Source organism: Stegostoma tigrinum, chromosome 24 (assembly GCF_030684315.1).
Source record: "Stegostoma tigrinum isolate sSteTig4 chromosome 24, sSteTig4.hap1, whole genome shotgun sequence".
Lineage (NCBI taxonomy): Eukaryota > Metazoa > Chordata > Chondrichthyes > Orectolobiformes > Stegostomatidae > Stegostoma > Stegostoma tigrinum.
The window spans coordinates 19,789,700-19,816,162 of record NC_081377.1 but is presented as its reverse complement, the minus strand read 5'-3'; the positions used below and the strand labels follow the sequence as shown (position 1 = coordinate 19,816,162).

The 26,463-nt window shown below is 41.3% G+C and overlaps 1 protein-coding gene across 4 annotated transcripts in view; it reads left to right on the top strand.

Annotated features, from left to right (window-relative positions):
• Positions 1 to 4,049: 4,049 nt before the first annotated feature.
• The window catches only part of LOC125465053 (zinc finger and BTB domain-containing protein 8B-like), a 28,290-nt gene continuing 5,876 nt past the window's right edge, over positions 4,050 to 26,463 (top strand). Inside the window, exons 1-3 of one of the 4 annotated variants that reach the window (XM_048558126.1) lie at positions 4,050 to 4,132; positions 5,596 to 6,565; positions 16,489 to 16,667. In XM_048558126.1, the coding sequence (XP_048414083.1) occupies positions 5,635 to 6,565; positions 16,489 to 16,667 (1,110 nt within the window). In that variant the 5' untranslated portion in view covers positions 4,050 to 4,132; positions 5,596 to 5,634. Of the gene's footprint in view, positions 5,415 to 5,583; positions 6,566 to 16,488; positions 16,668 to 26,463 lie in introns of all 4 variants that reach the window. The other 3 variants (XM_048558124.1, XM_048558127.2, XM_048558125.2) reach the window with 3 other exon arrangements.

The window sequence follows — 26,463 nt, the reverse complement described above, 5'->3', positions numbered from 1 at the left end:
TCCCAAATGTACCATCGAGTCTTTTGTTATTCACCTTGTATCGATATTTGCTTATTCTTAAGCCTTCTGCTAAAGAGAACAATGTTTCTCTCTGCATATTTTGTCTTGACCCCCTCACGACTTTGAACATATGTCTATCAAATTTCCTCTCAATCTTCTCCAAGGGAACCAATCCCCAGCTACCCATGTCATTCATATCAATTCTTGGTGCTGTTCTCTTAAATCTCCACTGCATCCTCTCTAAAACACACATCTTTCCTAAAGTGTGGTACCCAGAATTGGATGCAATCCTCCAATTGAGGCCATAACAGTTATGAAGAATCTTAACTTCCTTGTTTTAGTCCTCATGTTGTCTGTTCAAAAAGCTGAGGATTCCGTCTACCATAAAATTGCTTTCACAATTTGTCCTGCCAGCTTCAAATAATTAATGAACATACTCCCCAGATCTTTCTGTTTCTGTGCCATTTTAGAATTACATGTTTTTCTTTTTGCCTTTCTTCATTCTTCTTCTCAAAATGGATAACTTCACTTAATTACATTTCACTTGCTACATATCTACCCATTCCACCAGCCAATGTTTCCTTGAAAACCATGGCTATCTAGCTTACAGATCACAATATTAACAAGTCCTGCATCATCTGGAAATTTGAACTTATGTCTTTTTCACCCAAATCTAGATCGTTAACATGTAGGGGAAAAAAAAACTATGCTCCTAGTGCTGGTCTTTAGGAAATACCACAGAAAGCCTTTCTGCACCTTGATAAACAACTACTCACCACCATTTTGTTTCTGTTACTCAGCCAACATCATATCCATACTGACACTGTCCTGTTTATTCGCGGGCTTCAACTTTCTGGCAAGCCTTGCATACAGCTCTTTATCAAAGTGTGTTTTGAAAGTTCACATTCACCACATGAACTGCATTACTCTCTACAACACTCTGATCTCATTTAATAAAAAAACTCCCATGCCAAGTTAGTAAACACAAATTTTCCTTTCACAGAATAATTTTGTCTTTCCTCACTTAGCTCATACTTGTCCAAGATGACTGTTAATTTCAACCTGGATTATTACTTTGAAAAGCTTTTTCCAATGATAGGATTAAACTGACTCACCTGCAGTTGCCGTATTTATCCTTATACCTTTCTTTAATGTAATTGTAACATTTACAATTCACAGTCCTGTTACACCATCCTTTAACTTAAAGAAAATTGGAATATTATGGTCTGTACACTGCCCCCCCTCCCCAATTTTCTTCATTACCTCTCAATACCTTCAGATGCAATCCATCCAGACTTGAGCCTTGTCAACTTTAAGTAAAACCAGCCTTTCTACTATCTCATCTTTTCTAATGTTTAGCCAATGCAGTGTCTCAACTACATCCTCTTTCCCTATGATTTTGCTGGCAAATTCTCCTTTGGTAAAGAGAGATGTAAAGTACACTTTCAGCACTCCAGCCACGACCCTTTGCCTCCATGTGTAGATCTACTTTATAATGTCTTGTCAGCCCTGTTTCCCCCCTTTTACTATCTCTTTTATTATTTCTTGACCACTTTTTATGTCTAACTGTCAGCTTGTTCTTTTGCTCTCTCTTTGCCTCTCTTACACATTCCATCTGAGCATTCTATCTTGTCTGGCTATCATCTATGTTATTAACCTGACATTTCTCAGACTCGTCCCTTGTCTGCTTTATCATATTTGTTACCTTTCATGTCAGTGGGGAGTTCTGTCCTTAGAAAAGTTCCAGCTTTTCTCCCTACATGGAATGTAGCTTGACAGTAAAGGAATAATATCTTCGTTGAAAGTAACCATTATTCTATTGCCTTTTAGCCTGCCAATTTTTGATCCTAATTTATGCAGCCAGTTCTGATGAGCCTACTCCAATTAGGCATTTTTTTTCTAAACTGCCGAGTGAAATGCTATCCTTTCTTCTGTTGCTGCCAGACCTGCTGAGTATTTCTAGCATTTTGTGTTTAACTAACTTGATTAAACATTTTGATAAGATAACATTTATGACATGGTTAATATGGTTTCTAAAGGCTTTTGATAAAATGAAACATAGTTGGCTTGCCAACAATGTTGAATTTCATGAATAAAACACAAAATTGGCTGAGCGACAAAAAACACAGCCATAGCAAAAGTTTATGTTTTTTTAGACGGGAGTAATATATATATAGTGGGATTTCTGAGAGAATAATATTAGGTTTACTTTTTTAATCTCTATAATAATGGAATTTGTGGGTGACAAAAAACATGGAAGCTTTGTAAACTGTGAGGAAACTAGAAATAGCCTTCAACAGAACATGGACATGTTAGTTTCATTGATAGATCTGTGGTGCATTAAATTTAATATGAAGAAATATGAAGTGATTCATTTTGGGAGGAAGATTGAAAGTAACAATATAAAATAAAGGATACTAAAGGGACACAGGAAAAGAGGCCTGTAATTATTTGCATATAAATTGACAAAGGTGGCAGGTAGATAAAGTAGGTGAAAAGGCATACAGGTTCCTAGACTTCATAAATTGCATGTTAGGGTGTAAAAGCAAGAAAGTTACGGCAAACTTTCATAAAATCCTGGTTCAGCCTCAACAGGAATACAGAGATCAATCATATGCACCACACCTCGTGAAGAATGTGAACACATTACAGAAGGTGCAGAAAACATTCCCAAGAACAATTTCAGAGACGAAAGAACTAGTATTGCATAGATTGGAAAATGTGAGGCTGTTCGTCTGATAGAAGTTTGAGAAGAAACTTGCTAGTGAAAATTCATGAGTAGTTAGAGAATGGTACGCATCAGCAAATTGCTTGATGATCAGCTGAAGGTGAATGGCAAAACAATCAAAGTCATGAAGAAAATATTGACATTAAGTGGTTAGGAACTGGAATTACTGCCTGAGAATGTGGGTGGAGGCAGGTTCGATCTTGGACTTCAAAAGGGAACTACATAATTACACAGCCTTTTCTCTGCTGTGACCATTCTATGTTTTTAATGTTTGTCAAGGTCAGAAATCACACAACGTAGTTATAGTCCAAGATAACATGGTGTAGAGCTGGATGAACACAGCAAGCCAAGCAGCAGAGGAGCAGGAAGGCTGACGTTTCAGGCCTAGACCCTTCTTCCTCTGACGCTGCTAGGCCTGCTGTGTTCATCCAGCTCTACACCTTGTTATCTCAGATTCTACAGCATCGGCAGTTCCTGCTAGCTCTCTAACTAGGTTATAGTCCAACAGGTTTATTTGTAAACACTAGCTTTTCGGGTATTACTCCTTCTTCGGATGTTAGTTATCATAGGAATCAATGCACTTCACTTTAGTGGGAAAATTATCGTGGACACATCGAAATATAAAATATGATACAAAGCAGAGATGATATAAAGGGTTTTAGAACAAACGCGGTAGGATTGTGAAGAGCCTTCAACGTATGAATGAAAATGATAATTCAAACGTCAGAGCCAACTAGGGTTTATAAAAGGGAAGTAGACTATTATGTTAAAGAGACTTCTTTAAAAATTGCAGGGCTTTGGAGAACAGGCTGGGGAGTGGCACTAAGTGAATTGCTCTATTTGAAGACATTCTTCAGCACAGGAATGTCTGGCCAAATAATCTACTGCACTGTTACTATTCTACGGGTCAGCATTATAATTAAACTTCAGCATATTACTATACGTCTGGTCTTTGAGAATTAGCTTGGTTCTCGATGGTTCTACATGATAGCCACTGAGCTAAACGGAAACAATCACTAGACCGGTAGCTTCCTATCGTCACCGACGTGGTCCGCATATCTCGGTATGTTGCATGCTGGGAGTTGTAGTTCCTTCCGTCCGGGTTGCCACAGCGACCAATGCGGAGGAAAACTACAGCACCCGAGAGCGGGCCTGTTGCGCAGGCCCACTAGGCCTTAATCTGCCTGCATCCTAACATGCTGGGCGATTAGTCCAGCCCACCAGTCCCTCTTCTATTGGTTAACTTTCTCATCCTTTCCCCAGTACGCTTTTCCTATTGGTTTAGGATGCTGTCAGTTAATAGACGCGACAGCGAGTTCCGGTGTGAGGATAGGTTAGGTTGGTGGATTGTGTGGGTGAGGGGGCCGTCGCTGAGATATTTTGCTCTAGCCAAAGGAAGCAAAGGTAAATATGGAGTCAGTTGGGTGATTCTGGCCTATAACAAGTCAATGAGCTAACAACTGAAGTGAGAGGGATGTCTGCTGAGGCGAATAAGAGAGTGTAATCCTAAAGTCTGACCTGTTGTGGTCTTCGTTGCAACTGTTAAGTGATGTGTTGCTACTGGACAGTTAGCCCGCTATCACGGTTTAATCTTTAATTCTTATTTTTGGGAGTTACATTTGGTGGGCCTGGGTCTTGGTAGAACTTTATCTCAGAAATGATTCGAGTAACGGGTCAAATAAATTTTTGTGATGTCAGAAGGAGTGTCGAGGACCGAATATTTTAAGCAAACTAGCCCATTAGACCAGGTCCTGAAACAATAGCAAAATTGAGGTTTCCTAAGTACAGGCTTGCTTCTGTTAATACATCAAAGTCATAATCTGAGAAACGTAGATGCCATAATTATTCTATTATTTGTTGCTGTCCAGTTTTCCATTTTCAAGTTCCAAAGTGAGCTAAAGAGCTTTATTTTAAAACTTGTGATCAAAGGAAACAAAATTAAATTGAAGTCAGTAGTTAAATGAAAAACTAGCCCAGCTGCATCAAGCATTCTTAGACATGGTGTTGTTTTAGGAATTTTAGGTTTTTTTGTGCAGTTAGGTTGTCTGATGGTAAGAGCAAGTTTCCTTATTTTTGTTGGATAAATTACTGCTGTTCTTTAGTTAGCATATTTTCTTAATTAATTTTAATGTCAATGTTGAGTGCTAGCCTCCCCTGTACTGAGAATGTTTTGGGGATCCCTGATGTTTTTCTGTCGATTTGTTCCCATTCACTTAGGTAGTTCAAAACTTTTTGAATTCATTGCTGAACATCCAGTCTATCTGACATTATATGTTCATTCATATGTCTCTTTTTCTGAATTAAATTCATTCTTCAATTTTATTTTGGTATTCCAAGACTCATTGGAAGAATTGATGGGTGCTTAACTGAAATTAGCACTGGTTCAGTCAACTAATTTCTGTAGAATTACCTGCAACCTTCACATTTGTGAATGCTGATCTGGTGGTCCTTTTGTTATTTCATGTAGCACCAACCCCATGTTTCAACTCTAGGGTGCACAGTTGTGTTGCACAAAAATCATCATAATCCATTTCAAACTGAGTTTACTGGTTAGCATGCAGATAATGTAAGAAAATCTAGTGTGGGAAGCGAAAAATGTCATGCACTAGGGAAATGGGCTGTTATTGTGGTTAAAGTGCATTTTCAGGACAAAGTAAAAGAAGCTTTATCACTTCAATATTGTGCTGTGAGTATTTTTTACAATGATACTTTCTTTATTCTGTAGCGCTTTGTTCTATTTGCTCTTGAAATTGCTTGATCCTATACAGTGCCAAAGTGAAAAATAACTCCAACTGTAGCACTAATTTTCTTGTTGAAAATAATTTTTAAAAAATTCCCTTTTCTGATTTTTTAAGGTTATTTTGCAGGCAGCAAAACATCTTTTGGCAAATTCCTAGTCACGAAAGATGGAGATCACATCATATTACACTAAACTTCTGGGAGAACTAAATGAACAGCGGAAGCAGGACTTCTTCTGTGACTGCAGCATTATTGTGGAGGGGAGAATTTTCAAAGCTCACCGGAATATTCTGTTTGCTAACAGTGGGTACTTCAGAGCCTTGCTGATTCACTATATCCACGATAGTGGACGTCCTAGCACTGCCTCCCTGGATATTGTCACATCTGAGGCCTTTTCCATAATACTGGATTTTCTCTATTCTGGAAAGCTGAACCTTTGCAGTAAGAATGTCATTGAAGTGATGTCAGCTGCTAGTTACCTGCAGATGACTGATGTAGTCAGCTTTTGCAAACTGTACATCAGATCTTCTCTTGACATCTGTGTGAAAGATGAGAAAGATGATAACTGTAATCATGTGGAAAATGGGAATAATATAGCAGCCTTTGGAGATGCTGTGTCTTTTTGTAGAAATCAATGTCCAAACCCTGTTTCGTCAGTTCAACAGCAGGAATCAAGCCCTGACAATAATCAAAGCATAACTTGGAATGAGTGCAATTCTTATCATCCCATAGATCTTGTACAGAAAGATCAGGACAACCTATCTCCAGAGAAACTTCACCCTCCATCATTACCTAAACTTCCAGAGCCTAAAGTTGAGTTTGACGAGGACGAAGTAGAATCAGTTGACCGGTTCCGGCAGTTTACACCATCTGCCACAGATCAGGCTGAGGAAAGGCTGCAGACTGCCCCAGCTATGGAAATAGCTTATGAAAATTATCAGATGAAACAATTCTTAGAGGTTTTATTGAGGACAGGGAACGTCCAGCGGAAGGAAGATCTCATACAGCATTTTTCCAGAGGGGGGCGACCAGAGGATGGAGGGGGCTCATTTTCCAATATGATGGATGTGCAGAGTGATTGGTATGGGGAGGATGCAGGTGAGATCCATATTACTAACCAGTACCTGATTGGATTACATCAGCAGTACGAGAAAGAGATGCATTTATCTGAGAAATTCATATCCATATAACGTACCACATTCATTTCAACTGTTGATGACTAATCCAGTAATTTTGGTACAGTGAAATTTTGCTGGTCAAAATGCTTTTAGACATGAGTACATGAGGAACAGCTGATTTCCCTTGCCCTTTGTGCTTGTTTGTGAAACTGATGTAGTAAAAGGATAAAATTAATTGAATCAACAACTAAAGGGTTTGTAAAAGTCAGAGATAACAAAGTGTGGAGCTAGATGAACACAGCAGGCCAAGCAGCATCTCAGGAGCACAAAAGCTGACGTTTCGGGCCTAGACCCTTCATCAGAAAAGGGGGATGGAGAGAGGATTCTGAAATAAATAGGGAGAGAGGAGGAGGTGGACCGAAGATGGATAGAGGAGAAGATAGGTGGAGAGGAGAGTATGGGTGGGGGAGGTAGGGAGGGGATAGGTCAGTCCGGGGAGGATGGACAGGTCAAGGGGGTGGGATGAGGTTAGTAGGTAGGAAATGGAGGTGCAGCTTGAGGTTGGAGGAGGGGATAGGTGAGAGGAAGAACAACTTAGGCAGGCGGGGACAAGCTGGGCTGGTTTTGGGATGTAGTGGAGGGGGGGGAAGGGAGATTTTGAGGCTGGTGCAATCCGCATTGATACCATTGGGCTGCAGTGTTCCCAAGCGGAATATGAGTTGCTGTTACTGCAACCTACGGGTGGCGTCATTATGACACGCAGGAGGCCCAGGATGGACATGTTGTCTAAGGAATGGGAGGGGGAGTTGAAATGGTTTGCGACTGGGAGGTGCGGTTGTTTATTGTGATCCGAGCGGAGGTGTTCTGCAAAGCGGTCCTCAAGCTCCACTTGGTTTCTCCAATGTAGAGGAAGCCACACCGGGTACAGCGGATGCAGTATACCACATTGGCGGATGTGCAGATGAACATCTGCTTGATGCGGAAAGTCGTCCTGGGGCCTGGGATGGGGGTGAGGGAGGTGGTGTGGGGGCAAGTGTAGCACTTCCTGCGGTTGCAGGGGAAAGTGCCAGGTGTGGTGGGGTTGGAGGAGAGTGTGGAGCGGACAGGGGAGTCGTGGAGACAGTGGTCTCTCTGGAAGGCAGACAAGGGTGGGGTTGGAAAAATGTCTTTAGTGGTGGGGTCAGATTGTAGATGGCAGAAGTGTCGGAGGATGATGCGTTGTATCCGGAGGTTGGTGGGATGGTATGTGAGGACTAGGGGGATTCTCTCTTGGCAGTTATTGTGGGGGTGGGGTGTGAGGGATGAGGTGTGGGAAATTTAGGAGACACCGGTCGAGGGCATTCTCGACCACTGCAGGGAGCGGAGGGGGGTGCGGTTGGGAGTTGTGGTCCTTGAAGAACGAGGACATCTGGGATGTACGGGAGTGGAATGCCTCATCCTGGGTGCAGATGAGGTGGAGGTGAAGGAATTGGGAATAGGGATGGAATTGTTACAGGAGCTGGGTGGGAGGAGGTGTAATGCAGGTAACTGTGGGAGTTGGTGGGCTTGAAATGGACATTGGGTTGTAGGTGGTAACCTGAGATGGAGATAGAAAGTTCCAGGAAGGTGAGGGATGTGTTGGAGATGGTCCAGGTGAACTTGAGGTTGGGGTGGATGGTGTTGGTGAAGTGGATGAAGTGTTCAAGCTCCTCTTGGGAGCATGAGGCGGTGCCGATACAGTCATCAATGTAACGGAGGAAGAAGTGGGGTTTAGGGCCAGTGTAGGTGCGAAAGAGGGACTGTTCCATAACCTACAAAGAGGCAGGCATAGATTGGGCCCATGCGGGCTACCCATGGCCACCCCTTTTGTCTGTAGGAAGTGGGAGGAATTGAAAGAGAAGTTGTTGAGGGTGAGGACAAGTTCGACTAGGTGGATGAGGGTGTTGGCGGCGGGGGACTGGTCGGGTCTGTGGGATAGGAAGAAGCAGAGGGCCTTTAGGCCATCTGCATGGGGAATGCAGGTGTATAGGGACTGGACATAGTGAAAATGAGGTGTTGGGGACCGGGGAATTGGAAGCTCTGGAGGAGGTGGAGGGCGTGGGTCGTGTCACGGACGTAGGTGGGGAGAAAATGGAGTCCAGATAGGTGGAGATGAGTTCGGTGCGGCAGGAGCAGGCGGAGACAATAGGTCGGCCAGGGCAGGCGGGCTTGTGGATTTTGGGAAGGAGATAGAAGCTGGCGGGTTGGGGAACAATGAGGTTGGAGGATGTGGGTGGGAGGTCACCTGAGGTGATGAGGTCATGTATGGTTTGGGAGATGATGGTTTGGTGCTCGGGGGTGGGGTCATGATCAAGGGGGCGGTAGGACGATGTGTCGGAAAGTTGGCATCTGGCCTGAGCAATGTAAAGGTCAGTGCTCCATACTACAACTGCGCCTCCCTTGTCTGCGGGTTTGATGGTGAGGTTGGGATTGGAGCGGAGGGCTGCACGTTCTGCGGGGGAGAGGTTGGAGTGGGTGAGAGGGGTGGAGAGGTTGAGGCGGTTGACGTCTCGACGGCAGTTGGAGATGAAGAGGTTGAGGGAGGGTAGGAGGCCTGGGGGTGGTGTCCAGGTGGAGGACTTGTGTTGGAGGCGGGTGAAGGGGTCAGTTGAGGGAGGGTTAGGCTCACAATTAGAGAAGTAAGCATGGAGGCGGCGGAAAAACTGCTCGATGTCCAGACATGACTGGTATTCGTTGAACACCTCCCAGTTGTCAACCATTTCAACTCCCCCTCCCATTCCTTAGACGACATGTCCACCCTGGGCCTCCTGCAGTGCCATAATGATGCCACCCGTAGGTTGCAGGAACCACAACTCATATTCCGCTTGGGAGCCCTGCAGCCCGAAGGTATATATGTGCATTTCACCAGCTTCAAAATCTTTCCTCCCCCCACTGCATCCCAAAACCAGCCCAGCTCGTCCCTGCCTGCCTAACCTATTCTTCCTCTCACCTATCCCCTCCTCCCACCTCAAGCCGCACGTCCATTTCCTACCTACTAAACTCATCCCGCCCCCTTGACCTGTCCGTCCTCCCCGGACTGATCTATTCCCTCCCTGCCTCCCCACCCATACTCTCCTCTCCACCTATCTTCTCCTCTATCCAACTCCCCCTCTCTCCCTATTTATTTCAGAATCCTCTCCCCATCCCCCTCTCTGATGAAGGGTCTAGGCCCGAAACGTCAGCTTTTGTGCTCCTGAAATGCTGCTTGGTCTGCTGTGTTCATCCAGCTCCACACTTTATTTCGGATTCTCCGGCACCGCAGTTCCCATTATCTCTGATCACAGTTTGTAAAAGTCAACCTAGTTAATCTTAGATTTCATAAAGTGACAGTGAGACTTTTTTTTGTTTAAAACCCACAAAAATTCCCATCAGGTTTAGTTTGAAATTACTTTCAGTAAATAAAGGTCAGTATGGTTAACAATACACCCTGTGACTGAGAGACATTGGACCCGTTAGATGCCGGTAGTAGGGAAAATACTAAAATTGTTTATAAAGGATGTGATAACTGGTCACTTGGAAACTGATGGTCTGATTGGGCAGAGTCGACATAGAGTTGTGACAGGGCACTCACGTTTGACAAACCTGATAAATGTTTTTCGAAGATGTTACTAGCAGAGTAGATGAAGAGAATCAGTGTTTCAGAAGGGTTTGGATAAAATCTCTCATAGCTGGTTAGTAAACAGAATTAGCACACAATACAGTGAGTAATATACTGAGCTGGATTGAGGATTGGTTAATGGGGAGAAAAAAAGCATAGAAAATATGGCCATTCTCGGTTTGACTAGGAGTGTACTAGAACGATCATTGCTTGACTGGTCACAATCTATAGCAATGATTTGGATGTTGGGACCAATTGTAATATTTCCACATATTGTGGCTGACCCAATATGGGAATGTTTGTTGTGAAGATGGTGGAAAACAGCTTCAAGGGAATTTGAACAGGTTGAGTGGGCAAGAGAATGGCATTTGGAATATCGTAGACATGAGATTATCCATTTTTGTAGATGGAATGGAAGTGCACAGTATTCCTTACCTGGTGCACGATTGGACAGTAATGTCTGAAAGGACTCAGGTGTCCTTGTTCATATGCCACTGAGTGCAACTGTATGTACAACGAGCAATTAGGATAGCAAATGGTAATGTTGGCCTTGAGGATTTGAGTACAAGAGTAAAGATACCTTCCTTCAATTGTACAGGTGAGACCATATCTGGGACATTGTGGGCAGTTCAGGACCCCTTGTCCAGGAAACATATCTTCCGAAACACACAGTGAAAACAGAATGCCATTAATCCCGAAGCACTCCTTTATAAATTGAAAAGAAACAAAACATCACTCGCATAATACTTGCACCAGAATCCCTAAACCTAACACAGCCGGCCAGGCAGCATCTGCAGAGAGAGAGCAAGCTAATGTTTTGAGTGCAAAATGTTCTGATGTAGCATCATCTAGACTTGAAATGTGAGCTTGCTTTCTGTTTCTGTGGATGCTGCCTGAACCGTTGTGATTTCCAGCATTGTTTTGTTTTCCACACTGATTCTAGCATCTGCAGTAATTCATCCCTAAACCTAACACTTCAGTCAGTTTAAATCTGTTGAAATCAAAACATTTGGACTGGAATTAAAGTTAGCGCTAGGAAGAAGCTATCGCATACCAGCTTAAATGAACTCAACTTTAAATAACCTCTTAAAGGTTTTATCCCAACGTTTTAGCTGGCATTCGCACTCAGTCTTCACTCTCAAGTCTTATTCCAAGGACTTCACAGGAATATTCCCACAGAAAACTGAAACTAAAAGTGTCTATGTCTCTCACTCTCATTTCCCTTCATGTTTTCAAAGAAGAAGTTTCAGAATATGCTAACAAACCTTGAGACCCCGTTATTTACTGTGTTGAGTTGTAAATTAATCTAAATAAACAAAAGTTGATTAACATTGGACAAAATCCATTCAATCTAAAGCCAGGCTTTAAAAGTCACTTTCAAAAGAAATGACTACAGAAATATTTACAAATCAATTGAGGCAGACACACACACAACCCATTGGTTACTAACTCAAAACCAGAAGCCTAAACCCTCAACATTAATAAGAAATTATAAATACGACTATGGATGCCGGAAGTTTGAAACAAAAACAGGGTGCTAGAGAAATACAAGCAGGGTTGTCAGCACCTGTGAGATAAAGTTAACATTTTGAGTTTAGTGACTCTTTGTCAGAACAGAAAAACAACATGTCTGTGTTGCGCAACAATCCTTTTACGAAGGAGGTGGAATCTCTCGTCAAGAGGAAGAAGAAAGCTTATGTTAGGATGAGATGTGAAGGCTCAGTTAGGGCACTTGAGGGCTACGAGGTAGCAAGGAAAGACCTAAAGAGAGAGCTCAGAAGAGCCAGGAGGAGACATGAGAAGTTGTTGGCGGATAGAATCAGGGTAAACCCTAAGGCTTTCTATAGGTATTTAACGAATAAAAGAATGACGAAAGTAAGATTAGGGCCAATCAAGGATAGTAGTGGGAAGTTGTGTGTGGAGTCAGATGAAATCGGGGAAGCGCTAAATGAATATTTTTCAACAGTATTCTCTCTAGAAAACAACAATGTTGTCGAGGAGAATACTGAGATACAGGCTACTAGACTAGGTGGGATTGAGATTCACACGGAAGAGGTATTAGAAATCCTTCAGAGGGTCCCCTGGGCCGGATGGGATTTATCCTAGGATCCTCTGGGAAGCCAGGGAAGAGATTGCCGAGCCTTTGGCATTGATCTTTAACTCGTCATTGTCTACAGGAATAGTGCCAGATGACTGGAGGATAGCAAATGTGGTTCCCCTGTTCAAGAAGGGGAGTAGAGACAACCCTGGTAATTATAGACCAGTGAGCCTTACCTCAGTTGTTGGTAAAGTGTTGGAAAAGGTTATAAGGGATAGGTTTTTGTAAACATCTAGAAAAGAATAAATTGATTAGGGATAGGCAGCATGGTTTTGTGAAGGGAAGGTCGTGCCTCTCAAATCTTATTGAGTTCTTTGAGAAGGTGACCAAACAGGTAGATGAGAGTAAACCGGTTGATGTGGTGTATATGGATTTCAGCAAGCGTTCGATAAGGTTCCCCACAATAGGCTATTGTACAAAATGCGGAGGAATGGAATTGTGGGAGATATAGCAGTTTGGATCGGAAATTGGCTTGCTGAAAGAAGACAGAGGGTGGTAGTTGATGGGAAATGTTCATCCTGGAGTCCAGTTACTCGTGGTGTACCGCAAGGATCGGTATTGGGTCCACTGCTGTTTGTCATTTTTATAAATGACCTGGATGAGGGCGTAGAAGGATGGTTTAGTAAATTTGCAGACGACACTAAGGTCGGTGGAGTTGTGGTTAGTGACCAAGGATGCTGTAGGTTGCAGAGAGACATAGGTAAGCTGCAGAGCTGGGCTGAGAGGTGGCAAATGGAGTTTAATGCAGACAAGTGTGAGGTGATGCACTTTGGCAGGAGTAACCAGAAGGCAAAGTACAGGGCTAATGGTAAGATTCTTAGCAGTATAGATGAGCAGAGAGATCTCGGTGTCCATGTACACAGATCCTTGAAAGTTGCCAACTAGGTTGACAGGGCTGTTAAGAAGGCATGCAGTGTTTTAGCTTTTATTAATAGAGGGGTCGAGTTCCGGAACCAAGAGGTTATGGTGAAGCTGTACAAAACTCTGGTGCGGCTGCACTTGGAGTATTGTGTACAGTTCTGGTCACTGCATTATAAGAAGGATGTGGAAGCTTTGGAAAGGGTGCAGAGGAGGTTTACTAGGATGTTGCCTGGTATGGAGGGAAGGTCTTAACGAGGAAAAGCTGAGGGACTTGAGGCTGTTTTCATTAGAGAGAAGGAGGTTGAGAGGTGACTTAATTGAAACATATAAAATAATCAGAGGGTTAGATAGGGTGGATAGGGAGATCCTTTTCCTAGGATGGTGACGGCGAGCACGAGGGGGCATTGCTTTAAATTGAAGGGCGAAAGATATAGGACAGATGTCAGAGGTAGTTTCTTTACTCAGAGAGTAGGAAGGGAATGGAACGCTTTGCCTGCAACTGTGGTAGATTCGCCAACTTTAGGTACATTTAAGTCATCATTGGATAAGCATATGGACGTACATGGAATAGTGTAGGTTAGATGGGCTTGAGATTGGTATGACAGGTCGGCACAACATCGAGGGCCGAAGGGCCTGTACTGTGCTGTAATGTTCTATGTTCTATAAGTAAAACAGCAGTTTTACTTCCCTAAAGGAAGTTAGTGGATCAGATGGGGGTATTACAAAAATAGTTTCTTGTTGTCATTTGGATTTTTGATTCCAAACCTTTACTAAATTCAAATTCTTACACCTGTCATGGACGGATTTGAACTTGGGTCCTTGGAACATTGGACTAGTCATCCAGAGAGCTAAGTAGTGATGATATCATAATGCCATTGCCTTCCCACTTCCATGCATTCCTGAATCTAAATACAGATGAAGTAGAAGTGGTTTTAGAACGGAATTCCGTGGCACACTGCTATTGGCTTTTATCCACAAGGTGTAGCTCCTTAAATTCTACCCTCAGTGTCCTCTTTCCTAACTGATTTCTAACCCAATTTGTAGGATCACTTGGCTGATGATACTGGATATAGAGGGACTGTTTATGGAGGAGAATTGAGTAGGTTGGAATTTAGATGAATGAGTGGCGATTTTATTGAAACATCCAACATTCTTAGCGGACTTGACAGGTTAGATGTGGAAAGGTTGTTTCTTTGTGGGAGTGTCTAGGACTAGAGGATATAATTTCAGAATAAGCGGTTGCATATTTAAGACAGAGATGAGGACACTTCTTATCTGAGAATAGTGAATCTGTGATATTCTTTATCACACAGGCCTGTTAAGGTCGGATCGCTTAGAATATTCAGGCCTGAGATAGATACATTTTTAATGAATGGGGAATCAAGGGTTGTGGGGTAAAGTTAGGAGAAAGGAGTTGAGCGTAATTGGATCAGCCCTGATCTCATTGAATGGTGGAGCACACTTGATGGACTGAATGGCCCATTTCTGCTCCTATATCTTATGGTCTTCATTCAAAAACAACAAAGTTTTAGCAGAACTTTATCACACAATGGCTAGGTCTCAGCTGCATTATGACATCCAACTTTAGCCACCACAATTTAGGAAAGATGTCAAAGCCTTTGAAGAATGATGGTGATTTTGGTGATTCACCAGAATGGTACCAGAATCCTTTCCAATCATACCTTTCCTTAGCCTTCTGATTTTTAGAAGAGCTTGATGGTGAGATTCGTTCTTCAAAGTTGTGCAAAACTTTTTGTGAAACTATTTCAGATTTTTTTTTCCTTGCTTGCCCTGCACCCTGAGTAGTTGCAGTAAGAAAATTCCAGGGCACAGTTTTGAGATTCCCAGTATGTTGTTTTGACCACAGTCATTTAAGGTGGGATTACACAGCTATGTTGCAAAGTAGCAACTGTTGATGTCGAATAGTTGCTTAGTATATTGAAGGGGAAGTTAAATGTTTAATCCGAAATGAGCCACAGTGTGTGTGAGAGACAGCGTGAATATTCCATTCCTGTAACTCTTGAGATTGGATTATTTGAAAATCTTGCTCTGTAGATCTGCAGCATTGGTGATTCTAGATTGACTGTACACGTCTCCAATCCAAAATTAGTCTCACGAGCTATTTCCTTCCTTCCACTCACTCTAATTATTAACCCTCAAGCAACTTACATTTTAAGAACCATAAGCCATAGAATATGGCTATTTCTAGTAATTAGTCTATGGAGAGTGGGAGTCAAGGGAGTGAGGAGCAGTGTTTTCCTACAGGAGGTAGAGTAACATCCAGAAGCTGGAACCTGAATTTTTTTTTTTCATCCCATTTTCTTTCCTATCAAGTGCGGTTAGCCTAGACTTTTTCCCTGGTTCAGGTTAATTAACTTTACAGAAGCTACGAATAAAATCTGTAATGTGGTCTCTCTGGCTTAGTGCCTTTGTATCATGTGGTATCCTACATTTTTTCAAGATGTATTTCATTATTTTGTCATTAAATGCAATAAAAATATGTGCTTCTGCTGATTCAATAACTTTATCCAGTGAGTGTATACTGCGCACCTGGAAATTCCTAGATTTGATCACTAGCTCGTGTTATTAGGTGTGCTCCTTAGGGATAGTGATAAGTCTGTACAGTTATATTTAACACACCTGAAAAGGACATGGAAGATGCCCATATTTTCTACCTGTCATCTCTGTTGAGTGACCTGTTTTGAGACTCTGGATTTGGATGATAACTAGTCTGGTCATCAGTAATGAACGCTTTAGTTTGCTGTCCTTTATGCTGAGCCATTTGCATGGATGCTGTCCAGTTGGGCAAGGATCTGGCATTTGTGGAACTGTGCTTCAGCAAATAACCAATACTTCCAGGAAAAGAAATGGCTAGTGGAAGAAATTTTGCTGGGCATAGGGTAAATTAACATTTTGTGCCATCATTTGGAGCTGCCAGTATCGACTGTATTTTATTTTATGGACTAATCCCATCATGTTCCTGTTAAGTGTGCAGTAAAAAATGAAAATAAACATAAATGAAATGCTGTATGATTCAAAATAACAGTTGTCCATCATTTTCAGGAGTTCTTCATTAAGATTGTGCAGAGGTTTGACAGAACAGTACAGTTATGTTTTGATTTTTGGGATTATTACCACCATATTGTGAAATTATTTTGGTGCACTTGATGTTTCAGATAAAGATCTACTCCTACAGATGATTTCTAAGTAATGTCCTTGCAAAGGTCTTTATTTGCATTCTCCACATCGGTTATCCTATTGCCCCCTCCTTGCCTGACTGGTTAACCTGAGATTTCTATGTTTTGATCCAGATGGTTTTTGTTTCTAGGGAACGGAATAATTGTGCCAAAAAAGATCTATAAGTGCCCGTTCTGCACTTACACGGCTAAACAGAAAGGAATCCTAAAACGACACATGCGCTCACACACTGGAGAGCGCCCGTATCCATGTGAGACCTGTGGAAAAAGGTTCACCAGACTCGAGCATCTCCGAAGCCATGCTTTAAGTGTGAGTAATGTTTGCATATTTTAAATTTAAACAGTCAAATGGCTATTAGTTAAAATAGTTGTCCTAACCTCCACTATGTCTGGCTATCATATTCCTTCAGCACCTAATTTTTATAGTTGTTCTTGACCAATCTAAACTCTGTACATTATGTATGTCTGAGTTCAAGGCTCATTTCAAGGACGTGAGCACTCAGTCCAGACTGCCAATCAACTGCTGAAATGTAGAATTTGCCAACTTTTATTATGTTTAAAGTGATGTCCTGTCTGCTCCACAAGTGAATACAAGAGATCCCACAACACTATTTTCCAGAAAGAGCTTTGGACCTGTTCCTGCCAATATTTTTCCTTTAGATCACATATAAACAGGCAGTCTGATTATGACATTGCTGTCTGTGGGACCTCGATATGTGCAAATTTACTGCCACATTTCTGACACTACAGCAGTCACTCCACTTCAAAACCAGTTAATAGAGTTTGGGATACTTGAAGGTCATAAAAAATTTTTTTTAGTTATTTTCAGACTACCGTGGCAGAGATCCTTAATTCTGTCTTTGGATAAATGCTGGTGTTTGTTATCTTTAACAATATCTGCAAATATTTTCACAGCATGGTACTTGTACCTTGTTGATATGCCCATTTCATGTTCTTTATTTTCTTCTACCTTTACAATATTTAGCCTAATATTCTGTTCTGTTACTTTGGAGTATCCTCAAAGCTTAGAATGTTACACCATATTGTAGGGTAGTTTGACCCAAATCTCCTCTTCAGTGTTGCTGTTTGTTCGATTCACACTAGTCCCACTGTTGTAGTTTCTTCCTACATGATTTAATACGCTCTCATCAACAAATTCGATGTTAGACATAGTAGTATGCTTGGTTCAACAATGTCATTTGGTAGAGAACTGCATTATATAACCGTCTTTGCGTTTGGCTTTCTTTGTTTATCTCTCCCTCCTTCTCCCTTTGAGTGTCCCCCCCCACCCCATGTCAGTCATGCTTCTGTTGAATGGTGGAGTAGGGCCAAGGGACTGAACAGCCTACTTTTCGTATTTCTTTATTGTCTTCATACAGGCTAACTTCTCAAGCTTGTATTTGTTGCTATAATTGCTGGTCCCTAATAAGCTCTGAGTGAATGAATGCTGCATGTTTCTCATCGCTTTTATATACTGTACTTCATAAGATGGGATGCTCAAAACTGTGTAAACATTGTACTGTAACTTGAACTTATGTACATGTACAAATTTGACATTGACTCCTTATTTCAGTATTATGTGCCACGAGATACAAAATACTGGATTCTGTATACACCTTATGACTATATCTACTTGATGTCGGTTTATTGATGCGTATAAATGCAGACAAGGTTCCCCTATTCGATTTAAAGGTTTCCTGTTTTAATTGCATTTACTTCCCTTATTTTTACTTCACGTTTATCTACATTGAATGGTGGCAGGTCACCTAATATGCCACCTTGGCCCTCCTGGAATCTTTCACTGTTCTCATTGCAGTTTCCTAATCTGGTCTTTGTTCTAAAGTGAGATCTATTATATTTTATAGTATTTTTTAAAAAAAGTCCCCCCCCCCCCCAAACACCGATCATTTTGGAACCACTTGAGCATATCTTCCAGTTGCAAGAAATATTTTCAACCAGCCTGTCATTTTTGCCTACCCGTCAACTTCTTGTCTTTTTTATTATTTACTTGTGGGAAGTGAGTTTTAAAGGCTGGACCAGCTTTTTGTCCATTCCTGGTTGCTTTAGAGAAGGCGGTGGTGAGCTACCCTCTTGAGCTGCTGTAGTCTATATGCCTCAAGTGTATTTGCAATGTCATTAAGGAAGCAATTCCAGGATTTTTGACCCAGTGACAGTGAAGGAATGGCAATATACTCGGTATTGAGTGGTTTGGAAGGGAACTGTTCGGTGGTGGTGTTCTCAAGTATCTGCTCCCTTCTTCTAGATGTAAGTGTTTGTGAGTTTGGAAGGTACTCTGTAAAGATCTTTGAATTTCTGCAGTGCATTTTGGAGAGTGTATGCACTGCTGCTGTGAGCATCGGTGGAGAGACAGAATGTTTGTGGAAATAGTGCCAAGCGGGCTACTTTGTCCCAGGTGGTGTTAAGCTTCTTGAGTGTTGTTGCAACTGCATTCATTCAGGCAAGTGGGGAGTACTCTGACGCATTCCTGACCTGTGCCTTGTAGACACTTTTTGGGAGTTAGGTGTATTACACGCTGCAGTATCCTAGTCTCTGACCTGTTCTTGTAGCCACTTTACCTGTACGTTGAGTCCACTTCAATGTCTGCTTACTGGTAACCCCTAGGATGTTCAAGGTGTAGGATTCAAGTAAAATTCAAGTAAGTCTAATAGTAAGAACAGGTAGGGCTTGGTTAATGAACACAGTGTAACTGGAGGTCTGAAGTACATTTACTTTAACACAAGGAGTATAGCAAGTAAGATGGATGATCTTAGAGCCTGGATTAGTACGTGGAACTATGATGCTGTAGCCGTTACAGAAACATGGTTGAGAGTAGGGCAGGACTGGCAGCTTAATGTTCCAGGTGTGATAGAGAGGCATGTAAAAGGATGGGTGAGTTGTATTATCACAAAGGAGAATGTCATAGCTGCACTAAGGGAGAGCATCTTGGAGGGCTTATCCAGTGAGGCAATATGGGTAGAACTCAGGAATAAGAAAGGCGCAGTCATTATGATGAGGTGATACTATAAGACTCCATTTGCCATCAGGAGATAGAGGAGCAGATATGTGGGCAGATCATGGAAAAAGATTATCGATACAACAGGGCTGTTATAGTGGGTGTTTTTTTAACTTCCCTATGTTGACTGGGATTTCTTTAGTGCTGGGAGCTTAGATGGGGCACGATTTGATCGGTGCATCCAGGAGGATTTCTGGAAATTATATGCAGCTACAACTAGGGAAGGGCCTGTACTAGACCTTGTATTGGGAAATGAGCCATGTGATTAGAGTTTCAGTGGGGGAACACTTTGAGAACAATGCGTTTTAAGATAGATATGAATTCGGATAACACTTGTCTTCACATGGAAGAGCTAAATTGGGTAAGGTGAATTGAAACACTGTTTGGCAGACACTTATGAAATTAGATTGGGAATGGCTGTTTGAGGGCAAATCCACATCTGACATGGGAGTCTTTTAAAGGCCAAGTTCGTCAGAATTCAGGAGCAGTATGTTCCTGTGAGGTTGAAAGGTAAGGATAGCAAGATTGCGAAATCCTGGATGACAAGAGCTAATGAAAGTTTAGCTAAAAAGCAAAAAAGGAAGCATGTGTCAGGTTTAGGAAACTGAGATCAGACAAATTCCTTGCAAAATGTAAAGGAAGCAAGAAACAATTTAAACAAGGAATTTTGCAGCCGAAAAGGGACCATTAAAAGCCCTTGGCAAGTAGGATTATGGAGAATCCCAAGGCACTTTAAACATATACAAGGAGCAAGAAGGTAGTTTGGGAAAGAGTAGGTCCACTCAAAGGCAAAGGAGGGAATTTCTACGTAGAGCCAGAGGAAGTGGGTGAGGTCCTTAATGAGTACTTGGCATCATTATTCACTATAGAGAAGGAAGTAGATGATGGAAAGATTATGGAGGGGTATGTTGATATTCTAGAGGTTGTTGATATCGAGGAGGAGCTAGTTTTGACTATCTTGAAAAACATTGTCCCAGGGCCAGTTGGGATCTATCCCAGGATAATAAGGGAGGCAAAGGAGGATCAGAGATCTTTGTATCCTGTTTAGCTACCGGCAAGATCCCAGAAGACTGGAGAATGGCCAGTGTTGTTCCTTTGTTTAAGGAGGACAACAGGGATAATCGAGGAAATTATAGGCTGATAACCCCTTCATAGTGTAGGGAAATTATTGGAGAAGATTCTTAGGGACAGGATTTACTTATTTGGAGAAGAATAGACTTATTAGTGATAATCAGGGTGGCTTTGTGCATGTGGGTCTTCTGTCTCAAGCTTGATTGAGATTTTTGACAAAGTGACAAAGATATTAAGGTAGGCCATTGGATATTGTCTGCATTGACTTTAGCAAAGCATTTGACAAGGTCCCTCATGGTAACGTTCAGAAGGCGAAGTCCCATGGGATCCAGGATGAGTTGGCATGTTGGATGCAGTAACAAGTTGCTGGAAAAGCTCAGCAAATTTGACAGCATCTGTGAAGAGAAACCAGAGAACTGGACTCGAATGTTAACTCTGATTTCTCTTCACGGATGCTGCCAGACCTGAGCTTTTCCAGTAACTTTGTTTTCGTTTCTGCTTTACAGCATCTGCAGTTCTTTTAGTTTTTGAGTTTGGATACAATATTGGCTTAGTCATTGCAGACAAGGTAGTTACGGAGGGATGAGTTTCTGACTGAAGATCTATGAACAGTGGTGTTCTGCAAAGGTCATTGCTGAATACTCTGTTGTTTGTAATATGTGTGAATGATTTGGATGAAAATCGATGTAGTCTAATTGGTAAGTTTGCAGACAACATGACAATTGGTGGAATTGAGGATAGTGAGGAAGCCTGTGAAAGGATACCGCGGGGTATGGAGATAATAGGAACTTCAGATTCTGGAGAATCCGAGATAACAAGGTGTAGAGCTGGATGAACACAGCAGGCCATGCAGCATCTTAGGAGCAGGAAAGCTGATGTTCCGGGCCTAGACCCTTCATCAGAAATGATGAAAGGTCTAGGCCCGAAACGTCAGCTTTCCTGTTCCTAAGATGCTGCTTGGCCTGCTGTGTTCATCCAGCTCTACACCTTGTTACAGTGGGATATAGATCATTTGGAAGTTGGACAAAGAAGTGGCAGATGGAGTTTAATCCAGACAAGCATGGGATGATGCATTTTGGGAGGTCAAATGCAAGAGAAAAGTATACAGTAAACAGCAGGACCCTTGGAAGTATTAGTATAAACAGGGATCTTGGGGTGCAAGTCCGTAGCTCTCTGAAAGTGTCAACACAATTGGATAAGATGGTAAAGAAAGCATATGGCATGCTTGCCTTTATCAGTTGGGTAATTGAGAATAAAATTTGGCGAGTCACTGCAACTGTATAAAACTTTAGATAGCCACATTTGAAGTATTGTGTGCAAGTTTGGTCACCACACTGTAGGAAGCTTGGGGAAGCTTTGGCGAAGGTGCAGAAGAGGTTTGCCAGGATGTTGCCTGGATTGGAATGTTTTAGCTAGAAAGAGAGGTTGGATAAACATAGTTTGTTTTCACTAGAGCATTAGAGGCTGAGAGGTGACTTTATACAGGAATACAGCACGTTTTTTCTTTCAACTGTCATCTGATGAACTAGCAAAAATGATATAACTCAAATACTGCATTTACTGTTATTCTGTCCAATTACTTTAGTTTTTTAATTTATTTACCTCAGTGTAAATATACTTATTGTTCAATTGAATGGTCACACGAAATATCAACAGTTGATTCAATTTCAAGTCAATTTCTCCCTACAATATCTGAGTAGTCAGTTGAGGGTGCAAGTGTGAAGGCTCTCTGCCAATAAGTTTTATTTAAGGCCAACTTGCACTATAATTTAACTTACTTATCCTGTAAATAAAATGACCTGTATACCCCCTGCATTATGTTTAATTAACTTAGTGTGTGTTTTTACATTGATTATGTGGACTTCATGATCATCCAGAATATTTGATCAACAGGCATTCTCCTGGTCCCTTGGGTGTCAGTTAGTAAAAGGTTTACTGTACATAAAATTATGAGAGGGATGAATAGGGTGGATAGTAGTCGTCTTTTTCCAGGCTGGAAATATTAAATATGAGGTGGTGTGGGTTTAAAGTGTGAGGGGAAAGTTTAAAGGAGATGTGTGAGGCTAGCTTTTTTTTTACAAGGTTTCTAGAACGTACTGCCAGAGGAGATGTAGCAGATATGATAACAACATTTAAGAGGCCATTAGATAGACACGTGAACAAGTAGGGCATAGAAGAATATGGACCAGGTGCAGGCAGATGGGATTAGTTTAGCACGGCATGATAGTCATTGCAGACATGGCAGGCCAAAGGGCCTGCTCCTGTGTGCTGGTTCTATGTTATAAATAACCCCAGTAAAATCGGCTGAACTCTTGATGTGTAATCCTACCACATATGGTCGGGTGTATTCTTAAAAAATTGTTACAGTACAAACCAGTGCATTCCCCTGAAAGTTACCTGCTCCACTAAGTGAATATGGTCAACAAATAAGAAAAGAGACAGTCGTACCAAGTAAAAGAAAAGACTTGAGACAAAAGGAAGGCAACTTAACATGGAAATCCAGTGGACTAAGAGGGTAATAAATGCAACAATGGAATCCTATGTAAATAATAAGCATAATACACTTATCAGCAAATGTTTTTATCATTATATTTGGTGAAATAAGTGGTTGAGAGGAATGTTAACCAGCTAAAAATAAAAGCTTAACAAAAATTAGCAGGTTTGTTTCAATTGTATTGTGTGTCCGTTTTCACCGTAGAAGAGTGGCACAGGGGAATTGAAGTAAAGGGAGAGATAATATGGACTTCAGGTAGTGGAAATCTGTCAACCTTAAGATTCCCATTAGTATGATAAAAGAAATAGGAAAGAAAATTCCAGATGCATTAGACATAATCTTCCAAAGTATCTAGACTATGCCCTGAAATTGAAAAATTACAAATGCAACCCATCCTATTTTAAGAAGGTTGAGACGAAAAGAAAGCCGTAACTGAAAAGGTGTCAGTTAACATGGATTTTTGAGGAAGGTACTAGAATGTATGTGCCATTATCTTTGCCATATACCTAATAGTTTTAGGCGATCCAGAGTTAGAATCATTAACTGAAGCAGGGGCGGAACTAGGTCAGATTGACTGAAACAAAAACTTGGTGTGGTAAAAATGAAAGCTGAACTATTGGCTGCCTTCAAAAAGGAAATGGTCCGTGTACAGTCATGGTGTAGTCCTTCAAAAGGGAAAAGGGGGACAGAGAAATCCAGAGCTCCCCAGCTAAGAAAGGAGATAGAATTTGCAATAATGAAGAAAAATGTGCTTACAACAGTGTCAGGTAGAGAATAGAATTGAGAACCCAAGAAGAATACAGGAAGTTCAGAGGCACAGTGGAAAAGCATAACAGAGAAGCAAAGAGGGGTTATGAGAAAAGACTGGTGTCCAACGTAAAATCCCAAATTCTCCATAGGCATGTCTATAGTAACAGGAATAGGGCTGATTAAGGACCATAAAGAGGATTTACACATGGAACTAAGAAGCATGCCCGAGGTGTTAATTGAATATTTTACCTTGACAAAGGATACTACCCAAGCCAGAGGAAGTTCTGTCGCTAGAATGGTTCACAATTGATGAAGTGGAAATATTGGATAGACTGTCAGTAGTTAAAGTCAACAAGGCTCTTAAAACAGATGAGCTATTTTCAAAGATATTGAATGAGGCGGAAATTACATGAGAGTGTTGGCCATATCTTTCAAACTACTCTATACTCTGGGAAGTGCCAGAGGACTGGAGAATTGTTGACATTACAACTGTTTTTGAACAAAGGTGTAAGGATGAGCCCAACTCTTGTACACCAATCAGTTTCAGCAGGAAGGAAAGCTTCTGAAAACAATTATTTAGGGTAGAATTAGTAGTCACGTGGAATTTTTTTTCACGATGATTTAGCATGGACTTATAAATGGCAAATCGTGAAACCAACTCGCTGTAGTTCGAAGTCTAAATGCTTAAAAAAACATTTTCCTCATGCTCTTTCTGGTTCTCTCCTTTTTACTGTTCAATTAGAAACAATACATTTTTACTTTCACCTATTCTTTCGTGAAATTAAACATCAACTACCACATCTCCACTAAGCCTTCTCTCTCCTTTCACCCCCTTTCCCTGATTAAATGCATATAATACTCACCTACACTTCTGAATACTATTTTACCATGTATTTAATTTGGCTAAGATTCATTTTATTTTGTTTTCTTTCCTTTTTCCAGCGATAGGTGAAGCTTTTGAAATGGTGGGCATGGTTTCTCAAATGTTTCCCTACGTTTGTGGTTTCAATGTTGAGTAGTGCTTCCTTCCTCCTTGAGGTAGCAAAATATTGACAAAGGAAACTGCACTACAAAAAACTGCTCTTTTTCATCACAAATGCTTTTTATGCCTCAGTTTATTTAAAACTTACAATGCTTGCTGTTATTGCATGAACCTGTAAGTTGTCTACAAATGCAGTCCCTGGTTTCATTTCCACTGTTTGTGTATAATGTGCTGTCAGTGATTCGTGAACTGCTTACTTAACTCCTTATTACCATGGTATTTATTTTTATTTAATATCTTTACTTCTCTTCACTTGGTGTTGTTACTCCTGGATGTTTTAATCTAAGGAACATTTGATTAAGCAGGCAAGTTTCAGTGAACGTTATTTCGTTAGACCTTTCTGTTTTCATCAGTTACTCTCCGTTTTCCCTTTTTAAAATTTTTTGTGTATTCATGATTTTAGTTTGAATTCTTTGGTTTGGTAGTTTGTGCAAAAAATGTTGAGAGAGATTAAACCGGAAAAAATAGCGAAGAAATGCCTGTGCTATGTTAATAAAATGTGAGGCTGGATGAACACAGCAGGCCTAGCAGCATCTCAGGAGCATAAAAGCTGATGTTTCGGGCCTAGACCCTTCTTCAGAGAGGGGGATGGGGTGAGGGTTCTGGAATAAATAGGGAGAGAGGGGGAGGTGGACCGAAGATGGAGAGAAAAGAAGATAGGTGGGGAGGTAGGGAGGGGATAGGTCAGTCCAGGGAAGACTGACAGGTGTTTCTCACTCACCGCAATATATGTCACTAGGTTATTCGACACAGCCAGGCTTCACAGATGTACATGATCCTGTACTCTCAGGTGCCTTCATGAGCTTTCTACCAAGAATTACTAGATAGTCTCGCCAGGTCTACATGCCTTAATCCCTGTTTTTTACATTGAGACACATACTGAGGCCAATTGTTTTAAGTTTGTTTTTGGTATTTTTCATTGGAAATTAGTGATGTTTAAGTATTATGTTTTAAAACAAAACTCGCACAGACCTTTCATCATAAAAGCCACTGATTTTAGGGATTTAAATTTTGAAACTAGATAATTCAGATGTGGAATGTCATGGCTCATTTTCTATTCAGATTGCAACTTCGAGGGTCAAACGTCTGATCTTGAGTCTGTTAAGCCTGGGTAGCTCAACTTAATTTTGAGAGTAGACCAAGATGTTTTTCCTTGAACCTGCAACCCAGGGGAGAAGGCGAGGTATCCTGTTTTAATGACAAACCTATTTCTTAATCACAGAACAGGGAAAGGAGTTAGTGACTGTCCTTTTGACTTTCTCAGTGATCAAATCAAAGGGACACTTTGGACAGTCACTCAACAGCCAAGTAAACCTGGCATTTGAAACATAGATCTAGGTAAAATTGGAAGGCTTGTCAAAAACACTGTACCAAGATTGCCAATGTGGAAAATGGGATGTATTTGCTTAGGTATGTTATGTTGCAAATGTGCCTGTTGTCTGGAGGGTAAGATAGCAATAATATGTGGTTTCGTTTACTAACAAGTTTGTCTGTCTTCAGAAATTTAGTGATGTGTGTATGACACAATATTCTGTTCAAATCATTTGGTGTTCCTGTTGTTATGTGCTTTGATATCTTATAGTAGGATATTGGGCATTACAGTCCCACTGCTGAATGCAAAGTATTTGGACTGCTATGGAAGTGACCAATGTTAATTTACCCCTGAGAGAGTATCTGGACAGGGTCTGAAAAACATTCACTGTGAAATACCAGACTCAGCTGTATGAGGCATTGTA